Raw genomic sequence first — 21,977 nt, forward strand, 5'->3', positions numbered from 1 at the left:
CACGCCGGGGGCGTGGCCCGCCGCTCAGCGGCGCGGCGCGCGCATCAGGGCGGGGCCGGCCCGCGGCGGGCGCTAACATGGCTGCGGCGGGCGGCTGGTTGAGGAGCTGCGCGAAGGTGAAGCGGGGCGCCTGAGCGCGGGAGAGGGGTGGGCCCTCCTCTCCTAACCGGGGTGCCGGCCTCCTCTGACGCTTCCGCGGGTGCCTGAGGGAGGGGTGAGCGGGGGATGTGCCGTGCGCGGCGGGCCCGCGCCTGGCCTCTCCCTGCCCCTCGCCGCAGGCTGCTGAGGGGGCCCCGCCGGCCCGGTACGCGGCTCCCCGGTGCCACCGGTGGGGAAGGGCTGCCGCGGCCGGCCGGGGGCGGCTCCCGGCGGGAGCTGAGCGCGGGGGCTCGGAGCTGGCGGGGCGCAGGCGGCCGGTTCAGGTGCAGCTCTGCAGGGGCCTGAGGGTGGGTTTGCAGGCGCTCGGCTCCTTTGCCTTGCCGGTTCTTTGCATGGAGGGGTGCTGTCAGGTAACGCCTTGCTAAGAGAAGCTCTTGCTAGTCTTGTGAAGCGGCTTGTAGTTGGAGCAGCTGACACGCCTGTGAGGAGACAGCACGGCTCCAGCAGCTGTGGTGCTTTCACGTCTGCTTTACTTACCTAAGCAAGCTTGTGGCGCCACAGGGATAATCAAAAGGCGAAGGAAAGAAGCAGGATACCAGGGTTCGTGCCATGCATGAGCTTCTACTGTGTAGACTGAGAAAACAAACTGTCTGGGACCTTCTCATGGCAGCTTGTGTGTGTGTGGTGACAGCAAATAAAGAAAATCAACCCCATAAATGAGAGCAAGCAAGCTTCCTGTGATGAAGCTTCTCAGCTTAGAAACAGGAGCTGGCTGGAAACCAGCTAGAACAGATACAGGAGTGGAAGTCATCAAGGAAGGCAGAGTGAGCTTTGGAAAATATATTGCTTTGGGCTTTATCTTAATGCTGCTGCCAGGTCTACCAGCATTTAAAGTCTTGTTTCAGATTGTATAAAACAAACAAGGAAGCTGAAATAACTGATCTTTAAAGAGCTGAGGTAGAGGTAAGAATTGAGATAAGCAGAAAAATCAATGTTATCAGCAACCCAGAAACCAATTTTCAAATACTTGTGTTCAGTAGGGTAAGTAGTATGAATCTTGTAGCAGTGGACATCTTTACCTTACCTACAGAAAATAAGGGAAGGGAAGCAGTATCAAAAGATTTGAGTAATACACATACTTTAAAAAGCTATCTGTAAGTTAGTAATATGTATGACTTCTAAGAATAAAAATGTAAACAATAATGTAGTGAGTTGATTTTTTAAAAATGTAGGTGTTGAAATAAAACATAATTTCTACACCATGCTATTAGTCTGGCATACCTGTGGGTTGCTGCTGTGTCCGTGGGTGTTGCCAGTACAGCTCTCATCCCTTGGGACCATCCTACTGGTTGTAAGACTTTTCAAGGTAACCTTGTGATAAATACTGCTTTTGTTCTGTATGTACACTGAGGGCTGCCTTTGTTTCTCTTGCTGCAGTAGGATGCCTTTCCCTGCTGCTCTCAAGTGAGTTGATTTCAGTGGAAGAGCCTCCACGTGAAAGCTGTGGGGAGAGGGGAAGGCTTGGGGTAGTTTCTACTAAGGGATGGTTCCCGTGAGTGGTAACTTTCTCAGAACCTTTGGCATGTTGCCAAGAACAGGCCTGCTGTAGTGGCCGTAACCTGTAACAAACACTAAGCTGTTTACTGTGTTTCAAAGCTTCTACTTGCTAGCCAGGCATTTGGCAGGTCACCTCTGCCGATACAGCCCCATGCACTTGTGTTTGACCTTGCTGGGCTGCTTTTAATCAAGTTTGTCTGGCTTCCCGTTTTCATGAAAGCATCTGAGAAAAATCAGTGTATTTTTTGTGGTCTACAAGATCTGTACTTCTTGCTTTGCGTGAAGCAGAGTGCTCTGCATGAGTTTCGTGATATGTTCACCTGTGGGGTTGATAATTCTACACCCAAGCATCAGGTGCCATCAAACAAAAGTAGAGGTAATCCCAGAGTAATACTAGTTGTTTCAGCAGTACTGGCTTATTGCCTACTGACTGTACCTACCTGCAGATTTTCAAAAAGATTTGTATTCCTAAGAAGGCACTGTGCATTTTTTCCCGATGGCTCTTGGTCAGTACCAGTAAAATATTCTCAGTGATTCATCTTCGGTTAAGCTACCATAACAGAAGAATGCTTTTTTCTTTGTACTTGGAAATAAAGTAGTGGAAGAAGCAGGAAATATGTGTGATTTCTAATCCTATAACTACTCAGGAAGCATACCATGTTAAATATATGTGTGTGTGCATACTTAGGTTTTTCCTTATCGGACCTTGCTAAGAATATAGACTTACACAGGTGGATGTTTGCGCACCTGGGTGTTGAGTGACCCTACCATAGTTGGATGTTCTGCAAATAATCTTTTCCTGACTTGACAGCTTCCAGAACATGGTTGCCTTGGTTTTTATCTCTAATAGAGTAGCTCGCTCTGTTTTTCTGTGAAGCCTATGGTCATGCCAGTAACTTCGTCTTCATTTGAAAGTGTTGCAGCTATTGCTGGTCATCCAATCTTTGTATTCATGAATCAGCCCCACTAGTCAGTGTTTGGTTTATGTGACCAGGGGTGTCGAATGTGAATGAACATTGAATGTTCACAGCAATATTTTCTGTATTACCACTTCTTACTGTGTTTTTTGTTGTCATGCATGACTGGTTGTGCTAAAGTTGGAGTTTTCCTTCCCATAATAGACTTATGCATCTTGTCTCTAAGACAAAAAAAGAGTCCGTAGATCTGTTTTACATCAGTTCTTCAGCCAGGCAGATGACAAGTGTTGAAAGCCAACATGAAAGAGAGTGAATTATTAGAAGGATCAAAGGAATTTTTACTTCCTGACCCTGAAGTTTCTGCCATTTTTTGAGGAATGCTGCTGTCACAGTGTGCATTGCAAAATTGTCCTGCGTTCTGTGAGCCAAATAGCAGTCTGGTTACGGCACAGTCAGTCGGTCTCCTCGCTTTGGGGTTAAGAATGCATGTTGGCAAAAATGGATGTTGGCAGGCATATGCTCATGTATACGTTATTTTTATGGCACAGCTGTGTGTCTGCTGGAGGTTTCTGTCAGCAGTTGTCTTGGTGAGACATTAATATCTCCACAATTTAGACTAACATAGCAGAAGTGACAGAAATCTGCAGCAAAGATCTGATCTGTAGATGTTAGCCACAGAGTAAGCTGGGTTTAGGGAGCCATGAGAGCAAAGCCATTTTCTGTCTTGTCTCTTTGGAGATCAGTCAGTTGAACTTGCTTCTTTTTTGAATACTGCTTTTCAGGAATACATTTTGCAGCAGTTGAGCTACTGTGTTAGCCTGTTGCTTTTTAAGCCAGATCATATTTATTATGCTAACTTTTTTTTAAATCCTAAGAAATTAGTGTGTCATTGGAAAGTGTATTAACTTTCAAACCAAACGTTCCTTTCTGAAGCCTGCTGTTACCTACTTCATTAAGTCTTTGAACACAAAGTAGTTCATAGGTCTCCAAGGTACAAAACTAATTACCTGTCACATTATCTATGTCTACCATTCTGACAATCAACTATATGTAGCTTGCTGCCAAAGCCACTGTCCTGTTCATTTTTGTGACTTTTGCCACGTGAGCTTAACACCATTCCCCCTATAGTAAAACACTCTAATACCTCTGCTCTCTTGGTTGGATAACCAGTGCTTCTTGATCTCATTTGAAATTGTTGTATACCATGGATAAATGGGAAGGGGTTAATTTTAGTTCCTTCCTGTACTTTTTAAATAAGTCAGCCAAATAAAACAATTAGGTATTAGTTACATGGTATTATTAACATACTAACTATAGGATTTAAACTTAACTGTGTAGAAATTAACTATACAGAGGCATGCAAATACCAGGGCTTCGTCTATCAAATGTCTGCTCCTTCTGAAAATCATTAAGTAGTGGAGTTTGAACACAAAAATCCACAGTGCTGTTAGAAGTTCTGCCCTTTCACAACATTACCAATAATCCAGATAAAGTGCTGTCAGATAGCTTTAGAAACAAGAGTTGCTGGTCTCTAGAAAGCCAGGTAGAAACCTTAAGATAAAGTTGACAGGTCTTCTATGAAAAACATCTGTATGTCTATTTCACATTTACTCTTGTATTTGTTAATTAAGGTATTCTGTCAAAATAGATGCTTACTACATGAGCATTGCAATGGACTTGCAAAATCATCTATAAAAATAAACACTATCAGCAGGATTTATTTGGTGTAAATGCCAAAATTGACTAAAATTAATGTTTGAATACTTTGTAGAGCAGCATTGTGTTAGCAAACTTAGAAAGAAAATTGCGTGGGGTTAAAAGTGTAATTAAAGGATATTATGTTTTAGGACACTGCGGGAGGGGTGGGGGATGTAAATCTTCTCAAAACCTTTCAAACTAGAAATTGAATGTAAGTTACATTTCCTGATCATTTACTGAATAAAAACACTACGTAAAATTTTGTACTGCTGTCTGTATACAAATACAAATTCCATTAACTGTTTGCATGTTCTGTATTTATTATCAGCAGCTGAAAAGAAATATGCCAGCGTACTTGGCTCCTTGGAGGGCTTATCCACATGTCTTTAGATCCTCCAAATCGGAACTGATGCCAAATCTAGCCAGTGATGGAGTTGTCTGTGCTCCGCTTCAGACATTCACCGAAGAGGAAACAATGCTGAAAAATATGGGTACCTATTTTCTGTGTAGTTAAAATTCAGAAATACTTAACTAGAAGGGAAAGTTTGGCTTAGAAGTTTCTTTATTTAATTCTAGTTAAATGTTGAGATTATTTTGTGGGATTGTGCTTAATTTTAAAACTGCTTTAATTCACAAGAGAAAAATGTAATGTTCTTTTTTCATGTTACCATAGCACAGTTCCACGTACCACAGTGGAGTGTACTCTGCATAAATAAATGTTAACTGTTTAAAACTGTTGCTGTCACAGAAGTTGCCTGGCATTGACTCGTGCCCTTTCTGAAGTGTTTAGTTCAGCTCCAGTTAACTGCTCCAGCTGGTTGTGAGAGATTTCAAGTATACCCAGAATGGTGACAGATGTGGTGTGAGTGTCTGCAATGCAGCCAGGCCTGCGCAAAGAAGACAGTGTTTCAGAAGGGATCCTCAGAGCAAAGGTGAAAGAGTGAGGACCTGCACATCTGGGAGAGAGCTTACAAAAGGCCCTGATTAAACAAAGCAGTCTCAGGATTTTGTTCACTCAAAATAACATGCATTAAAACCTGAGACCATCTTACCAAAATGCAGGTTTAATTTACAGAAATACAATACAGCTAACCAAATAAGGGATGTATTTAAAATAATTTGCATAATTTTTTTGGTCAACCAATGTTACATAAGTGTTGCTGAGATGCTTTCAAAGTTTCTGAATTTATAGGAAGTATTTGCTTTGATGTAGAGAGTTATAGCTAAGTTCAGAATGTAATTATAATTGAGTCTTGTGGCAGGTAGGTCATCTTGTTTCAATTGGGCAACTTTCTTTTTATTAACTTGTCTGGGAGAGTCAGGGAATACATACATAACCTGTCAAAAGTACCACATTACTGTTATATTGATCTTCAAAGAAAGTGTTACAATACTTACATGCTTTCTTTCTTGTCCTCTTTACAGTGGCAAAATTTGCTCAGGAGCAAGTTGCACCTCTGGTGCAAAAAATGGATGAGAATTCAAAAATGGAAGACTCTGTAATACGAGGATTGTTTGAACAAGGGGTCTGCACACTTTTACTTATTTTTTTATTCAGAAAGTGATACAATTTTGTTAGTCTCTAGCTGTGCACTTTTCAGATTTTTAGCTTAAAAGATTGAGAGATATAATTCATGTGAACTAGTGAATCATTAAAAACTTCTGATTTATCAACAGCAAGGTAACTTTCTCTTCTTTTCCACTGCATTATCACTCTCCATCTTTTACTGTAATACTGCTTCCATCTCTCCTTCTTACATACCACATTCTTCATCTTACCTTTGAGTTCCTTGACTCCCCCTCACCTCACTATTTGGATTTTTTTAACTGGATAAGCATAATTGCATAGAATGTTAGAACCACCATGACTCAGATAAGTGTTGCTGGAAAAAGGTATCGGGAGTCCTGTGTCCTTGGTGGGCAGTCTCACGAGGACTTGTGTAACAGCTATTGTGGTGTTCGTTCCTGGATTCGATTTTAGCCTTTCCTGCTATCAAACCTAAAGCTTGTCTGTGTTTAGAATGTCATTTCATATAATGTCAACAGCAAATAATAGACTTCTGTTGAGATTGCAGTTGTTCTGGAAAATTTAATTACATTAGGGTGATGATTGGCGCGTATAATGAATGTTAGTTATTTCTTGCGTTAATGTGCATGTTGTCTGCCGAGGCGTGAGCCAAGCCATTGACCATTCCCCACCGCATCTCCTGGAGGAGCTGGCTGCTCCTGGCGGGGGCAGGTGTCCCCCTCACTGGGTACAAGCCTGGTGGGTGGCCAGGCCCAGAGCGTGGTGGTGACAGGAGTCACCCCCCGCCGGCGGCCGTCACACGTGGTGCTCCCCAGGGCTCGGCGCTGGGGCCGGCTCTGTTTAATCTCCTGATCGATGACCCGGGTGAGGGGATCGAGTGCCCCCTCAGTCAGGTTCCGGCCCACACGCAGCCGGGGGGAGCGCTGACCTGCCGGGGGGCAGGGGGCTGCAGAGGGACCTGGGCAGGCCGGGCCGAGGGGCCGAGGCCACCGGTGTGAGGGTCACCCCGGGTCCGTGCCGGGCCCTGCCCCTGGGGCACAGCCGCCCCCGGCAGCCGCGGGCTGGGGCAGGGGCTGGGAGCTGCCCGGCGGGAAAGGGGCTGGGGGGCTGGGCAGCAGCGGCTGGGCATGAGCCCCCCGTGTGCCCAGGGGGCCGAGAAGGCCAGCAGCACCCTGGCTGGTAGCCGAAGCAGCGTGGCCAGCAGGGCCAGGGCAGCGCCCGTCCCCCTGCGCTGGGCACTGGCCAGGCCGCCCCTCAAAGCCGGGCTCAGCTCTGGGCCCCTCACTCCCAGACAGACCCTGAGGGGCCGCAGCGTGTCCAGAGCCGGGCAGGGGGCTGGGCAGGGGGCTGGGGCACAGGGCTGGTGGGCAGCGGCTGGGGGAGCTGGGGGGGCTCAGCCTGCAGAAAAGGGGGCTCGGGGGGCCCTGATGGCTCTCAGCTCCCTGGCAGGGGCTGTGGGCAGGGGGGGTCGGTCTCTGCTCCCAGGGAACCAGCCACAGGACAAGAGGGAACGGCCTCGAGTTGCGCCAGGGGAGGGTTAGGTTGGGTGGCAGGGAAAGTTCTTCTTCACCAAAAGGGTGGGCAAGCCCTGGCACAGGCTGCCCAGGGAGCTGGTGGGGTCACCAGCCCTGGAGGTGTCTAAAAGGTGTGTAGGTGTGGCAGTTAGGGACACGGGTTAGCGGTGGGCTGGGCAGTGCTGGGTTGGTGGTTGGACTCAATGATTTTAAACCTTATGATCTCCAACCTAAATGATTCTACGATTCTGTGAAGAATTGTCATTTTTTTCAGGGTATTGAAAGAAAACAGGTCTGGGAAAGGATCTGGAAATACTTATATTCTGTGGTTTTTATTTTAATCTCTTAAGTGTCAGCTTGGACTAACAAGTTGTTGACAGGAACTAACAGGTCTATATATTTCCATCTTTTACATTTCAGCTGATGAGTATTGAGCTTGGGGAAGAATATGGAGGAACTGGAGCTTCATTTTTTTCAGTCATATTGGTGGTGGAAGAATTGGCCAAAGTTGATCCAGCTGTAGCTCTTCTATGTGAACTCCAAAATACACTAACAAATAAGTTGTTTACCACATACGGAACAGAAGAACAAAAGAGAACTTACTTGCCCAGAGTGGCTAAAGATACAGTGAGTGAAAGTCTTACTTTACTAAACTATAATGTAGTTTTTACTACCAAAGTAACGTTACTGGGGTGTGTTTTTTTGTGACTACAGCACTGGAAAGTATCTTTACATGTGAACTTTGAAACACTGGTTAGAGCTGAGATCTGTGGTGATATAGATGCGTCCTGTCATCAGTAGCTGAGAGGTAAAAGTGGAAAGGCGTTTATTAGCTTCATTAAAATTTAATTTACTGTGGAACAGAACTTTAAAGCAGTTGACTTTGAGAGACATGTAATTACATAGTTCTATTCTTAATCTCCTTATCTGAAACTTAGCTACTTGGATGCAATAGGTTAAACTGAGTGCTTGTTTATAGCTATTTTCATTGCAGAATTTGTTATATGTTGGGCCTATGTGTTCAGTAAAAATTAATTTTTCCCTTCAATTGACAGATAGGCAGTTTCTGTCTTTCGGAGGCTGGGTCTGGCAGTGATGCTTTTTCTTTGAAGACTCGCGCTGAAAAGAAAGGAGACTACTATATTATCAACGGCTCAAAGATGTGGATTAGCTTAGCAGAACATGCAGGAGTTTTCTTTGTGATGGCAAATACAGATCCATCCTTAGTAAGTTGCTAAAGTTAGTTGCATTTCAGTGACAGCTGATGGTACATGAAACTATGGATTTTGTATTAATAATCTGATGTTAAAGGTTAATATTCTTTGCACCTTTTCCTAGCTGACAGCAAACCTTCAAAAATATTTCCCAAGAAAAATAGAGAACTTGCTGAGCGATTGAATAAATTTCTTCCACCAGGGAAAATAAAAATGTCAGAATGATAATTGCTTAGGTGAAGAGCACAGCATGCATTGATATTATTCTCAGTAGCGCAAGAACACGCAAGTCTAAGCCTTTCCAACCCTTCTGGCTTAATGGACAAGTTGGTGTTAAAATGCAAAATAGAGCCTGGGCTACATGCGCTGAAAAACCTAACAAGTATACTGTAGGAAAGTGTGTTCAGGTAAAAAAATACATAGCTGAATATCCTTTTTTCAAGTTTTGTCACCAATTTGGATGTAGATTGATAAAAGTCAGCTGCAGACTTTAAAATGTACTGTACCAGTATGGTAGAGTAATAATCAAATACAAAACTACATTGTTTAAAAAAATGTACTTATTTTTTAAACATCTTCCAGTATCTCCTTCTTAAAAAATTAACTTGAAGGTACTTATTTTAAAAATTGAGTTTTCATGTTTTGACTAAATAAGAAAAGGGAGGTTTCTGCAATTGTATTGAGCAGTTGAACATCATGTCACTTTCTTAATTTTTATTAATTTCTTCACAAGCTGGTGGGTGGTTTTGAGAGTACTATATACATTGAAAATATATTCAGTAAGCTGGTTTCTATATTTGTTAACTGCTGTACATCGCCATATAATCTGGAGTTGTTTCTGGTTTAATGTAACATTTTAAAAATATTTAATTTATTGTCTGCTTAAAGTTAGAAGTTTGCTTTTAAATATTCGAGAAGATTAAAAGTCAGTGTTGCTCAAAGATTAAATAACAGTTGGCATCAGTATAAATAAGAAAACAGACCAGTGTAGAACTGTGTACTGAAATGGACCCTTTGCACCAGTGGCTCCCATTTATTGAGGTGGGCTGTCATTAAGGTGAGGTTGACACAGCAGCCTGCTCTTTCATAAGAGGCAACTCTTCCAGAAGAGCCACAAGACTCTTTCTACCTCTCAGTGTCACTCTCTTAAGTGAGAGGAGGTGCTGTGGATGTTAGGGACAGAAAGAGATGGAAACATGGCCAGGAACATCTCACATTTCTGTCTCATGGACCTTGTAGTATGTTGCTTAAGAGACACTGCTGTGGTTCTGGCTGGGGGAAACGCTGAGGAAGCAAGAATGAGTGATGGAGAGAGAACTGGGAATAGGAATTACACAAAGGAAAAAGTGACAGCTATCAGGAATCACTATTCTGTTCTTCAAGAATCTAGTTTAAGGTATCAAACGTGAAGATCGTAAGCCTGTATGTAAGAGAAGCCAATATTTAGATTAGCTGTACAATCTATGTGTCGTCACATGCATTAGTGTCCTGTCCAGATTGTTATCTGAATACCAAATCAACTCTGGGCTTTTTGATAACTTTTTGATAGCGTCATAATGATTTCAGACTACTTTATTGGTTATATTTCCACTACCTCTAAAGTGAGGAAATACATACCAACATTCTGCAACCTGGAATCACAAGGAGAATGTGTGCGCCGATTCTGGGTGTTAAATTAGGTCTGTTACAATGCTTACAATTGTGCAGCTCTTCCAATATTCACACATAGTTCCCAGAGACGCCAGCCTCATCAGCCAGGGCTCTTACTTTGGACACCTTTAAAAGGAAGAGTATATATGCAGGCTTATATGAGAAGAGTAGCAGAAAAAATTAGGCTTAAGTGAAGTCTTGCATCCTATAGAATCATCTGACAGATGGGTTTAGAGCCATTATTCATTTGACCACTATAGTCTGAAGATACCCAATATCTTCTTGCAGTCTGTTGTTTGGCTGTTGACATATGTTCCAACAGCAAGCAGTAACTTCACAGCAATAACCTGCTTTCCCAGTGATTTCCAGTATAGAGAGGCACCACAGTCCTGTTTCATGTACGTAATACCAGCCCTCTTGTCTTACCAAGAGAACTTTTAAGGTTTTTCTGATTATGTTTTCCACACGGAATATTTTAATAGAAAGGTATCTCTGGCCTCTGTTAAACCAAAATTAGCAGGGATATCGGGAACAGGTGGTGGTGCCAGTGTTTTATTTCGTAATACAGTATTAAACAAGTGTAAAATTTCAGTATTGGAATGAGATATTTAGACCAGCATTTGGTGTCGTTAGTATAAAAAACAGTCCTTGAATATTTTGTAATTCATCCTAGGGATACAGGGGAATTACATGCTTCATAGTAGATCGCAACACAGAGGGCCTACATGTAGGGAAGAAGGAGGACAAGCTTGGAATCAGAGCATCTTCTACCTGCCCAGTGACATTTGAAAATGTTAAGGTATTGTAAGTTGTTTGGCTATTGAAGCATAATTTGTGTACAGTATTGATTTTTTGACCTATTTTAACTTTTTCCTCCCTGTTCTTTCACGGATGTCTTGAGGAGGGTTGGATTTCTTAAATTTTGATACGGTTTTTTCTCAGTCATCAGTTTGTAATGACATGTATCAGGAAATGTTCTGATCAGATATTCTAGGAATCAAATGTCTGGCTTATATTTTATACCTTTATGAGGCATAACATTATGTCATAAAGTTTATGAGGAACATTAAATAAAACACGTACACTGTTTCACCTGTGAACCCTACTAGCAGTTGCAAACCAGAAAAGAACAGGAATAATTGAGTTGTTTCATTCTTTAGGTTCCTGAGACCAATATCCTGGGACAGGTTGGACAAGGCTATAAGTATGCAATTGGAATGCTAAATACTGGCAGGATAGGTATTGCTGCACAGGTGGGTGATTTTGTTTAATACTGAATATAACCAGTACGTCACTTTGAATTTGAATTGAAATTTACAGAATATTTAAAGTTAGGAAGAATAAACTTTAGAAAATACTTTATTAAAAACTGAATTGCCACTAGATGTCACTATTCCTGTAGCTAAGTTACAGCAAAATACTAAACCAACTGTAAATGGTAGAATTCTCCTTTGGTGACATAAGCAGTAGATTTAGAAAATATTAAATAGCAATTAGTTTGTCTTTGGTGGTTAACTTATTGCTGATGAAATATATCAACAATTTTATCTTCCATTATGCAAATTTATTTTACAAAGAAAACTAGCTTTGGAAAATATAACACACTGAAATGTATAATACTAATGTTTCCAATTGTGATTGTATGGGATTGCCAAATGCGACCTTACATTAACTGATGCTTTCCCAACAACTTATTTTTAAAAGTCAACTTACTTTTAAAATAAATGTGATATTTTTATAGCAGAAGTGTCCTAGTTTGTTGTTGCGTTTGAAAATTGAACTTTATGGCATCTTGGGGGAAAACATTTATTGGCCTTGGAGTTATTTCAAAATGTTGTATTTTGTTGTAAACTCAATTTGGATCTCAGATTGCTGTTGATTTCAGTGGAAATCAGGGTCAGCCCTAAAATAAAATTACTTATGGCAAGTTTTTATATTTTTAATTTACTTCTGAAAGTAATCTTTTCTTTGATTCTACTTTGTTGTGGGTGTAGTTGTGCTGTATATGATGTAATATGTCTGTACTACCAGTCTGCCTTACCTTTTGCCCTAGTTTGCAGGCAGACCAGAAGTAATTGTCCTCATGAAAAACACTATGCTGATAAATGGATTGGCTTTTGTATCATTACTCAAGATTACCTGTGGCTGAACTTTGTCTGATACGGCATTTAAAAAACTGGGCCTGTGGGCCCCATTGTTCCCAGAGATATGGATAAAGTAGAGGCACTGGCAGTAAAATATATGGTCTGGATTTTACTCTTAATTACTCCAAGTTACACTTATAACCTGAAGTTAATATCAGGTAGTTGTTATATCTTAGTTACTACTTTGTTGGCATCTCCAGATTAAGAGAAATGTACTCGAATGGACAAGAACAGCAGTTCTAAAGCCCTGTAATACTGAATTTAGTTTTAAAAGATAACGAACATTTCATAAAATGGAATTGTGGCTGTGAGAACAGTCTCAGATAGTTTTAGTGCAAGGTAGCTGCGTATATTGTTCTGGGTGCTGTAGTTGATATACGTGGTTCATCTATATGAGTTTATATAAGAAGGCAACAAATCTGGTAATACAGCTGATTAGCAGCAGACTGTGTTATTTTCTAATGTTATTTATGTATTGTGTGGTTTTTTTCTAAAACCTTAAATGATGGAGTAGATATCTGAACCCAGCCAGAATCATGTTTTTGTCTTCCTGGGGCCCTTGGCTTTCAGCTTAATATGCAGGTCAATCAAAAAATACCTATACACTCTTGTACATCGTTACAAGTAGTTTGACTAAGCCACTTGATGTGGCCGCTGACCGCCACATTGTGGAATCCCTTCCTGACTTTACAAGATTCCAATTTTACCATATACTGCTGCCTTGCTTCTTGATAGTTCTTCACGCCATTCATTTCCCCCCCCTTGTTTTTTTCTTTTACTTATCTGATGCTTTCCCTAATCTTAATTTCCTATCTTTGTTTTTTGTAGGAAAGAAATTAGGTAGAAACAATGCATTCAGATGGATGGTAGTTATATAATGAAACCAACTGATCTTATTTCCTAATAGCTATATATGCCAAGGTATATGAAAGGCAAGGTCCTTTCTTTGCTGTCTTGTTTGGAATGCAATACACTCCTCAAAATTTAGTAGTTAAAAAAATGTAAAATTAACTTACTTTCCAGATTTCATAATGTTTCTTTAGGCTAACAAATCAGACACTAGGATAGATGCGAGTTACTTCTTTATAAATGTTCATGTGTAGTTTTCCCGTATGTTATCCTCCAAGATAAAAATTATGTTTTGCTCTCTTCACTGCTGAGTGAAGAGAGTGTGTGAAAAAGCAGTGGGTCTTCTAAACTTGTTCTGCAGAGTTGCTTTTTCTAGAAAATTCTGGAAGAAATGTTCTCTCTCCTCCCACTACGCTAGTTTTCTAACTTCTGAAATAAATTGCTAATTCTGACAGTCCAGTGTCTTCTATAAAATGAAAAATTATTTTGATTATGGAAATAGCTTTGAATAATCATTCAAATTATTTTTCCTTTAACAGTGTAATGTAGATCTGTAGCTTACGGTAATTTTCTCATGTAATTAAGAATTTTCCAAGAAACACTTAATATTCATGCAACCACTGTTGGCCCTTAAGTTTTGTTCAAAAATTAGTGATGGTGTTTTCACAAATATTTGCCTGTACTAATAAAGTTTCTTTCATGAATGGAATAGGCTTATTCCTCAACATCTTCTGTTTTGTTTTGTCATAACTCACCTCGGTACATCTAGTAACTGTAAAATTCTGGCTTTTGAGATTCTATATAGAACCTTTATTATATTTTAGCTTTGTGTAAGTTTTAGCAATCCCTAGGTAAGAAAACTTAACTTTCCTCCTGATAACAAGCTTTTTACAAAGGGTGAACTGCCTAATCAGAAGATCAACTGTTACGGTCTCCATTAAGTACATTCAATTAACTAATTTTTAGTTACATATTTCTTATTTCTTACAGATGTTAGGACTGGCACAGGGATGTTTTGACCATACGGTTCCCTATACAAAGGAGAGAGTCCAGTTCGGGAAAAGCGTATTCGATTTCCAGGTACTTGTTAATGTACACATAGGAAATTTCCTCCATGAAAGTAGCACTTATGACTGTAGATGAAGTCAGTAAAACGAATAATCTGATTTGCATAATTTGTACTGCACCTTGTGCCATGTCTCTCCTCCTCAATATCTGAGAATTTTTCAGAAGCATTTCGGATGAGCATTCATCTGCCACATCAAATACATGAGTTCAGTGCTATATGCCTTTGCAAGTACCATATAAATAATTGAAAACTTCAAAACATTACTGACATAACTCCTTTTGCTTGATAGCATATTGACAGCCTTTGAAAATAATGCACATGGAACTCCTTTCTTTTCTGATTTTGATATCACTGTGTTGAATGTATTCCAGTTTTTATACCCTTTCATGAGGCATAGGGGAAGGCCTTTTTCTGGAGACACTAGAAATTATAAGAAGATGAGGAAAACTGATTGAGTTATTGGATTTCCTGTGCTATACAAAGACATTTCGTTTTCAGGATAATATCTGTATCTTAAACCAAAAAAGACTCTTTGTTGCAAAAATGATGTATAGTTTAATAAGGAAGATACATAATTGTAATTACTATAGTAATTTTCTTGTTAAAAGAAACCTACATCTTGGCTGAAGAGAAGGAACATTAGTACTACTCGTAATTTATACAAATTTTAGGATGCACCCACAGATATCTAGGAAGTGATTGGAACTGCATCTTTTGAATGGAAAATGGAATTTGTAATTGCCAAATCATTTTGTTATTTCAACCTGCATCATTTTTTGCAAATTTTAGGAAGAAGAGTTAATGTTCAAGTAGGATGAATGATTTCATTGTGGTTTAGGAGCAAGTTAGACTACTAAATGTTCATTTTTCAGTCATCATAATGTTTGGGTCTCCTTAAATAAACCCATTCTTCTGTAATATCTACCATTTAGGTGTAAGCTCCATCACCTTTTTCCTTCCCCTTGAATCTGTTCATCACTCATGTCCGTACTTCCATACTGCTCCTAACTCTTGTCTCATAGCTATGGGACCTGGGAAGAAATAGTTGTCACCTTGCTAGTTGTCCACTTTAGGAGGTACTTGTTTTCAAGTCTTTCTCTGTTGAGCTCGTCAGGGACCTAGACTTGTTAACGTATGAATGTTCTCAGTAGACAGCTGCAAAATAAAAATACAGCTTTGACCTAGCCTTGTCCCTGCAGTGCTGAGGAGAATGTTAAGATTTGGCTGAAATTTTCCTTGATATTCGTGGGTGCCAATAAGTAACCCTTCTGTCCAGCCAGTCAGGCAAGAAGCTCCCCTGTACTCCTGAATCCAAGAAGAGGGAAGGAGAAGATGAGAGTGCAGTTCCTAAAAGGACTTTGGGGGCCCAGAAGTTTTCCCAGCTTCAGTGTCAATAGACGCAGAGAAATGTGGAATTACTAGTCCATCTGGATTTTTGTATTTTTACTTTAGAGTGTAGGTATGTTGCTTGGTGAAGAGCATGGTTCTTGCTAGAAATGCCAGTTGTACTTTACACGTACAACTGTACGTTGTACGGTACAGATACTGTACGAGATACTGGTTCTGGGTGACTTGTGGTGTACTCGTTACAGGGGATGCAACATCAGATAGCTCAGGTGGCCACGCAGCTGGAGGCAGCAAGGTTGCTGACCTACAACGCAGCCCGTCTTGCTGAAACAGGAAGGCCATTCATAAAGGAGGCGAGCATGGCCAAGTACTACGCTGCTGAGGTAACTTGCAGTTCCTTTATTCAGTGGATTTATTTCACTGCTGTGTAGAAAGTTCTTCTGTTACTGAACATATTACTTTTAATTCATATTTTGATGTGAAATATGTGGATGTACTTTTATCTTGCTTCTCAGTCTATGTATGGAACGTAAAGTAGGCTACCAAAGAATAAACTGCTCATGTCCTTAAATAAAATTTTGAAAAACAAGCAACAACATCCAAGGAGAAAGCGAATTAATATTTTCACTCATCTCGAGAGATTTCATTTTCTCAGAATTCTGTTTTTGTGGCTGCAGAAATGGCATGGTGAGACTTCATTTGTGACTCTTTCAACTCTGCTGGTCACAACTGTGACTCTTAAAAAGTTTCAAAACTGGATTGCTTCTGCCCCTTTGTAACTGCTGTCTTGTATACCGCTGCTAGTCTTTTTCAAAGGGCAGCATATGAACTATTGCAGTATTTAGTGGATTCTTGATGTTCTCTGATTTAGAAAAATGTCCTTTTTATTCTAAAATGGCTTGCATAAGATGAATACAAGATTACCAGTCATCTTCTTCCCACTTGTCCTAGTTTACTGCTTTTATTGCTGTTTTGGTTTTCTTTAAATAGCTACAAAGAATAAAATTTACTACCATCTGCAGGAAGTGGAGTCCTGAAATTGTAACTCTGAAACTATTTTCATAGGTTGCAACACTGACAACTAGTAAATGCATTGAATGGATGGGTGGTGTTGGATTCACAAAAAATTATCCAATAGAAAAGTATTATCGTGACTGCAAGATAGGTGAGTGACAGTTTCTAAACAAGTATTTCTTATAGCATTAGTGGTATTAAAGTTTGAGGATGAATGAGTGGCTATTTTTATTTAAGATATTTTTTCCCTGAGACTTACCAACACTGATTCAAAGGCTCAGATGTAAAAAGGTTAAACTTTAGGTATAAACATCTGTATGTAAGGCTAACTAAAATGTTTACTTAAATACCATTTAAAATACAGATACAGACATTGTGTCCCATTCTATTAACAAGATTCCAGCTCAAAAAACCTGAAAATCCCCTCTTTGGCATTAAGATCTGAATCTATGTTGAGTTTTATTCTCAAGACTTGGTTGTTTCCTAGTATAATCCTTGGACCTTACAGTCTGACATCTCTAACAATATTATCCTTTCTTTGACTTCTGTTGCTGATAGCATTTGTAAATACTTAGGGTTTGTTGGTTATTTAGGAATTGCTTTTCAGGAAAACATCATTATATTGTACCAGCAGAAGTCTAACTGTTGCAGATTGTTAAATCTGAACATTTTTGTATTATAATATTATCTATGTTATTGTAATTCTGTTTCTAGAACTTGCTTAGTAAAGTTTCACTTCATAATTTGTGAGCATTTTAACTGAACTGTTAAAACAATATCTTGGTCTCTCATGTACTCACTGTGGTTTTATTCTGACCTATTTTCTTCTGATTTCAGGTACAATATATGAAGGAACTTCAAATATCCAGTTGAGCACCATTGCAAAAAGCTTAGCACAGGAGTACTGAAACCATAAGGACTTATTGACTGTTAATGGAAATTATTTTCCTGAACATTCATTGTTAATTACACATTTGTTGTTAATGCTTTTATAATTACATCATAAATAAGAATATATCATCACAGATGAAATCATAAGCAAAACTATGAATTCCCCATTTCAGGACAGTGTGTGTGTAATTCATGCAAAATCATGAATTCCACCTTCAAATTCAAATTTTGGGTTTCTGCCTTAGAGACTTCTAAGCTAACACATTGGCTGAAATTATTTTGTTGCCTTATGTTATACATGCAGCGTATCTCCACGTTGAGATTTCAAAATGAAAACAAAAGAAGCAAAATCCTTGGCCTACCTGGTGTGAATGGTGTTAGGCCACCTGAGAGAAAGGACTCAGTGTGCAGCAGAACTGTTGTATGGCACAAAGCTTCTGTTTGTTCGTGATGCCCTCTATTAGCATGGGGTACAGAAGAGGTATGTGGAAAGAGAAGTGATGGTTTCTTCTCTTCCAGGTGGAGTAATGTCTGTAGAGCTGCTGTAATTGGAGTAATTTTTATAGCAGCCCTTAGTGTGTTCTTAAGTATATCTTGGTAATTAAGCCCTTCCAGCCCCAATTTGTAGTACTGAAAGCTGGATAATATCTACCTTCCTTTCCAGCCTTCTCAGCTTTTAACGGTTTTAATCTACAAGGCTATTTATAGTTCTCCTTTCATAAAAGGTTGAGTTGAAATCTTTGTGAAATGGGGTTAAAAAAGCTCTAGTAGTTCTGCAAAAAGACAGAGATGTAAGCTAGATAATAGAAATGCTGTGACACTACCTCACGGTGGCCTTTCTGTGTTCAGTGCATTTTACAAATTTTAATCCTTCAGAGCCTTCCTGGGAGTTAGGGAGGGCCTGTTAATTTGCAGCATAGAAAACTCACTCACGGAAGTTAGTGGTTCTCTAGCAAAGTTTTTCTCCGGGGGGAGGGGAGGTTGAGAAGTATTTGCATTTTTACCCCTCTGTTTACTTTAAAATTACACATTTTATTTATGGCAGAAACCTCTTCAGTACTGGAGAACTAATTAACTAAGAATCAAGAGATGGAAGGCTTAATATGTGAAAAATCATTATAATTGCTGTAATTGGCAATTTGTTTCAAGTGTTTTTGGGAGGGACAGATTGGTTTGCTGGTTTTGACTGACTTAAAAGAATCACGTTTTTAAAGCTTGCTAGTGACTGATGATTCACTTAGAGTGGAGCTTAGAATGTTACAGGCTGAGGCTCCCAAAGGATTTTCTAGCAAAACTAGGGTAAGTGACACTTAACAAATACGATTGTTAAGGCAGACTGCGGTGCCTTATACAAAGAAACAAGCAAAGAGGAAAAGCACTATTAGAAAGTTTTCTCCTTTCAAAGGGAGGTAACTACTTTAGTGAATTAATCCCCCTACGTATATGCTTTGCCTGTTGACAGGTAAAGAATTAATGTGATAATTCTCCTAATGCCAATAAAAAAAAACCCTCCCGTATCAGTTTAACAGCTCTGAGATTTTTCAAAAATTCAAGAGTAGGAGGGTAGCCTAGATAATTTCTGAAGTTTGCTTTAGTAGTATTATTGTTGTTATCATTATTAATGCATTTCAAGTGGGTTGAGGCTTTCTTTCAGCTGAAGTGGCTAGGGAGATGGTTAGACTAGAATTAAGACTACAGACACCGCAGCAGTTAACTACAGCTATTCTGCTCAATGCAGTCTATCTGCAAGTCTAAAATAGTCATAACCGTACTACAAAATGGTTGAGTTAGCGTTGATTAACGTGATGAGTTGGGCTAATGTGGGGCAGTCCTTAGCTGCTGCAGTTTAGCCTGCTTTGCTAACATGAGTGTTAGCAGAGATCAGGTTTTGATTCATACGTTTTAATAGGTCTCCTAGTTGGAGATGCTATCTTAGCTTGTCTACTGCAGTTTTACGTGAGGCTAGGGAGTGTATGGCAATACTTAAATGACTTAATATAGAGCTAAAAGCAAACCCTTTATGGAGGAAAGTGCAGAGCTTTCAAACGACTGTTAAGGGCTGGATATCCAGGATTATGTAAAAGAACTGTCTCTGTGTAGAATTGTGTCAGGTATCCATTTGAAAACCTAATCAGGAAAAAAATCAAAATAGTGTTATTTCCTACGGTCTGAACTTGGAGGCCTAGCCCAGAAAACAACCTGAACAGCCTTATCAGCTACTGAACAGTTCTCAGAAAAGCGAGGTCAAGCCTTTAATTAATGTTACAGCTGTAAATATTTCACATCTCTCAGTTCTATATGCTATATTCTGTATGCAATAACTTTTGAAAGAAATGTGTGTATTGTAATTGGATTTTGTCCACAGAATTCTGTGGAGGAATATGTGCACAAATTAATTACAACCACTGAGTTTCTTTCATCATTGTTTTAAAAGGGCACGTGCCACTGTGGAGAGCATTAGCTATTCTGGTCGCTGATTTTGGGAAGAGTTATTTCATCTCCTTAAGCCGGACTCCATTGCTGCACTAAACGCAGATGTTGGTTTAGTGATGAGATGCGCTGTGCCGTTGTCCAGGAGCTGTTAAGAGCTGCCTGCACTCCCCACCTCCTGTTGAGTTTGGGACAGGCATTTATGGATTGTCATAAATTGCGTTTCTACATTTGGCATCGTGGGCACAGGGCTGTTGATGGTGGCTGGCTGTAGCAGTAGGTGCAGGGCTGCAGAGGTGGCGTGGGGAGTGCCGGGAGGCTTTCTGTGCTGGTGATGGGACTTAAAGCTGCTTTATACTCGATATGTGTTTATATTACTGAGTTTCCCCTTTACACGCCCTTAGTCAGCCCAGTCAGTCTAGTCTGTCGTCCTGCAACAGCATCGTCAGTATCAAACGTTGCATCTGGGCTTCCCCGTTAGAAGAAAAGACCTGTATTGAGAATGTATTAAAAAGTGCCTGAATTTTATATTTGACTTGATACAATGCTCATCTCTTGTATCGGGTGATGACTCTCTAATGTGTCATCTAAATTTTTTCCCAGATCTTGCAGTTTTTGTGCTGGGAGAGAATGACTGTATCGTTCGTCAGGTTTCTTTAGTTTTATTCTGTTTGTGATAACGGTCTGAGGCAGATTTCCATGGAAAGGTTTAATCACTACTTGGGAAATACTCAAATACAACATTTTATATGACGTTTTCTATGCTGTTGTTCTTTCTTCCATATTTTCTTTTCCCCATATAAAGATTGTGTTATAAAAGGCTTATGTGAAATACGAAGTAATTGTTCATTGGGAGCCTTTTGCTATGTAAAGAATTTCCTAATTAACATGTTATTGCATTTCCATTTGGAAATCTTTTGGTAAGAGACACATTTCAAGTTCTTCCTACCAAGCTAAGCTTGATTTGAAACACAGTTACTTTGAAAGCAGCTGTCTGACTTTACTGAGCTTGCTTACTGGATACACAAAAGCTGAATAAATGTTCTTCCTTAACCCCAGAATGTATTCAGTGTACCAATGTGATAGATCTTCTCCAGAGAGAATTACGTGAAAGTGGTTAACAGCTACCACAAATACTTCATAAATATTTACCTGTTACGCTGTCACTGTGCAAACTGTTGGTGGAGGCACAAATCAAGTGAGAGCTGACGGGCAGATGAATATATATTGTACGATTCCCGAAGAATTTTCACACAATTTGTCATTTTATGGTGTACTGAAAGGCAGTTGTTGCCGCGCATTTTGCAAGGAGTTGTCTTCTCTGAAGTGCAACTCCTTGGTCTAGGTCCAGGTGAGGGGACGTGGCCAGAAGTCTTACTCTTCTGGATCTGCCTGTCTAGAGTTACGTAGCGTGGTTGATAGTACGCACAGGTGAGAGGAAGCAAGAGTTCTTTCCAAGCCCACGCCAGAGACAGTGAGACCTCAACGTATAGTGAATCCGGAGTGCCAGGCTAACAAATAGGATTTACAATCATTATTTTGGTTAAATATGCCAGTTGTGAGATCGGTTGCTATAATTAACAAAATCCAGCTTAGCAGCATTGAGGGAATTTCTCATTATCTGATATTAGAGACATTATTAAGCTGCTTTGAAATCTTGGCATTTATTATCCTCTAAAAACATTTGGTTTATGTGCAATAACTAATACATTGGGTAACTAGAACCAACCAGTGTTTCCTAATAGCTTGTTTCATAGATCAGAGCATTCAAATGTTGATTTGTGTTGGTATATTAACGTTCAAAAGAACATGCAATGTACAGTGTAACATTTCTTCTGATAAAATATTTTCAAATATAAATCAAAAATATGTACAGTCTCAATAGGCAGTAATAGCATTTTTATATATTCTTCTGTCTTTCGAGATCATTTGGATTTATGTCTTTCTGAAACTACTCTTTCTCTGTTTGTCTTAGTAGCTGTAGAGCTACTAATACTGGAGGACTATACAGATAAAATATCTCAAGGTGACTTCACTAAGGATCCTAAGGAAAACG

The 21,977-nt window shown here is 39.9% G+C and overlaps 1 protein-coding gene across 2 annotated transcripts; it reads left to right on the forward strand.

Annotated features, from left to right (window-relative positions):
- Positions 1 to 20: 20 nt before the first annotated feature.
- ACADSB (acyl-CoA dehydrogenase short/branched chain) lies at positions 21 to 20,674 on the forward strand. 2 transcript variants are annotated; one of them, XM_056351908.1, is made up of 11 exons: positions 21 to 116; positions 4,603 to 4,762; positions 5,697 to 5,797; positions 7,734 to 7,940; positions 8,369 to 8,539; positions 10,851 to 10,976; positions 11,338 to 11,430; positions 14,161 to 14,250; positions 15,832 to 15,969; positions 16,652 to 16,751; positions 17,438 to 20,674. In XM_056351908.1, the coding sequence occupies exons 1-11, from the start codon at positions 78 to 80 to the stop codon at positions 17,506 to 17,508; spliced, it is 1,296 nt and encodes a 431-aa protein (XP_056207883.1). In that variant the 5' UTR covers positions 21 to 77; the 3' UTR covers positions 17,509 to 20,674. The 2 variants fall into 2 exon arrangements, with proteins under 2 accessions (XP_056207883.1, XP_056207882.1); XM_056351907.1 differs by having other exon boundaries at positions 25 to 116; positions 4,600 to 4,762.
- Positions 20,675 to 21,977: the final 1,303 nt, after the last annotated feature.

The sequence above is a fragment of the Falco biarmicus genome, chromosome 9 (assembly GCF_023638135.1).
Source record: "Falco biarmicus isolate bFalBia1 chromosome 9, bFalBia1.pri, whole genome shotgun sequence".
Taxonomy (NCBI): Eukaryota; Metazoa; Chordata; class Aves; order Falconiformes; family Falconidae; genus Falco; species Falco biarmicus.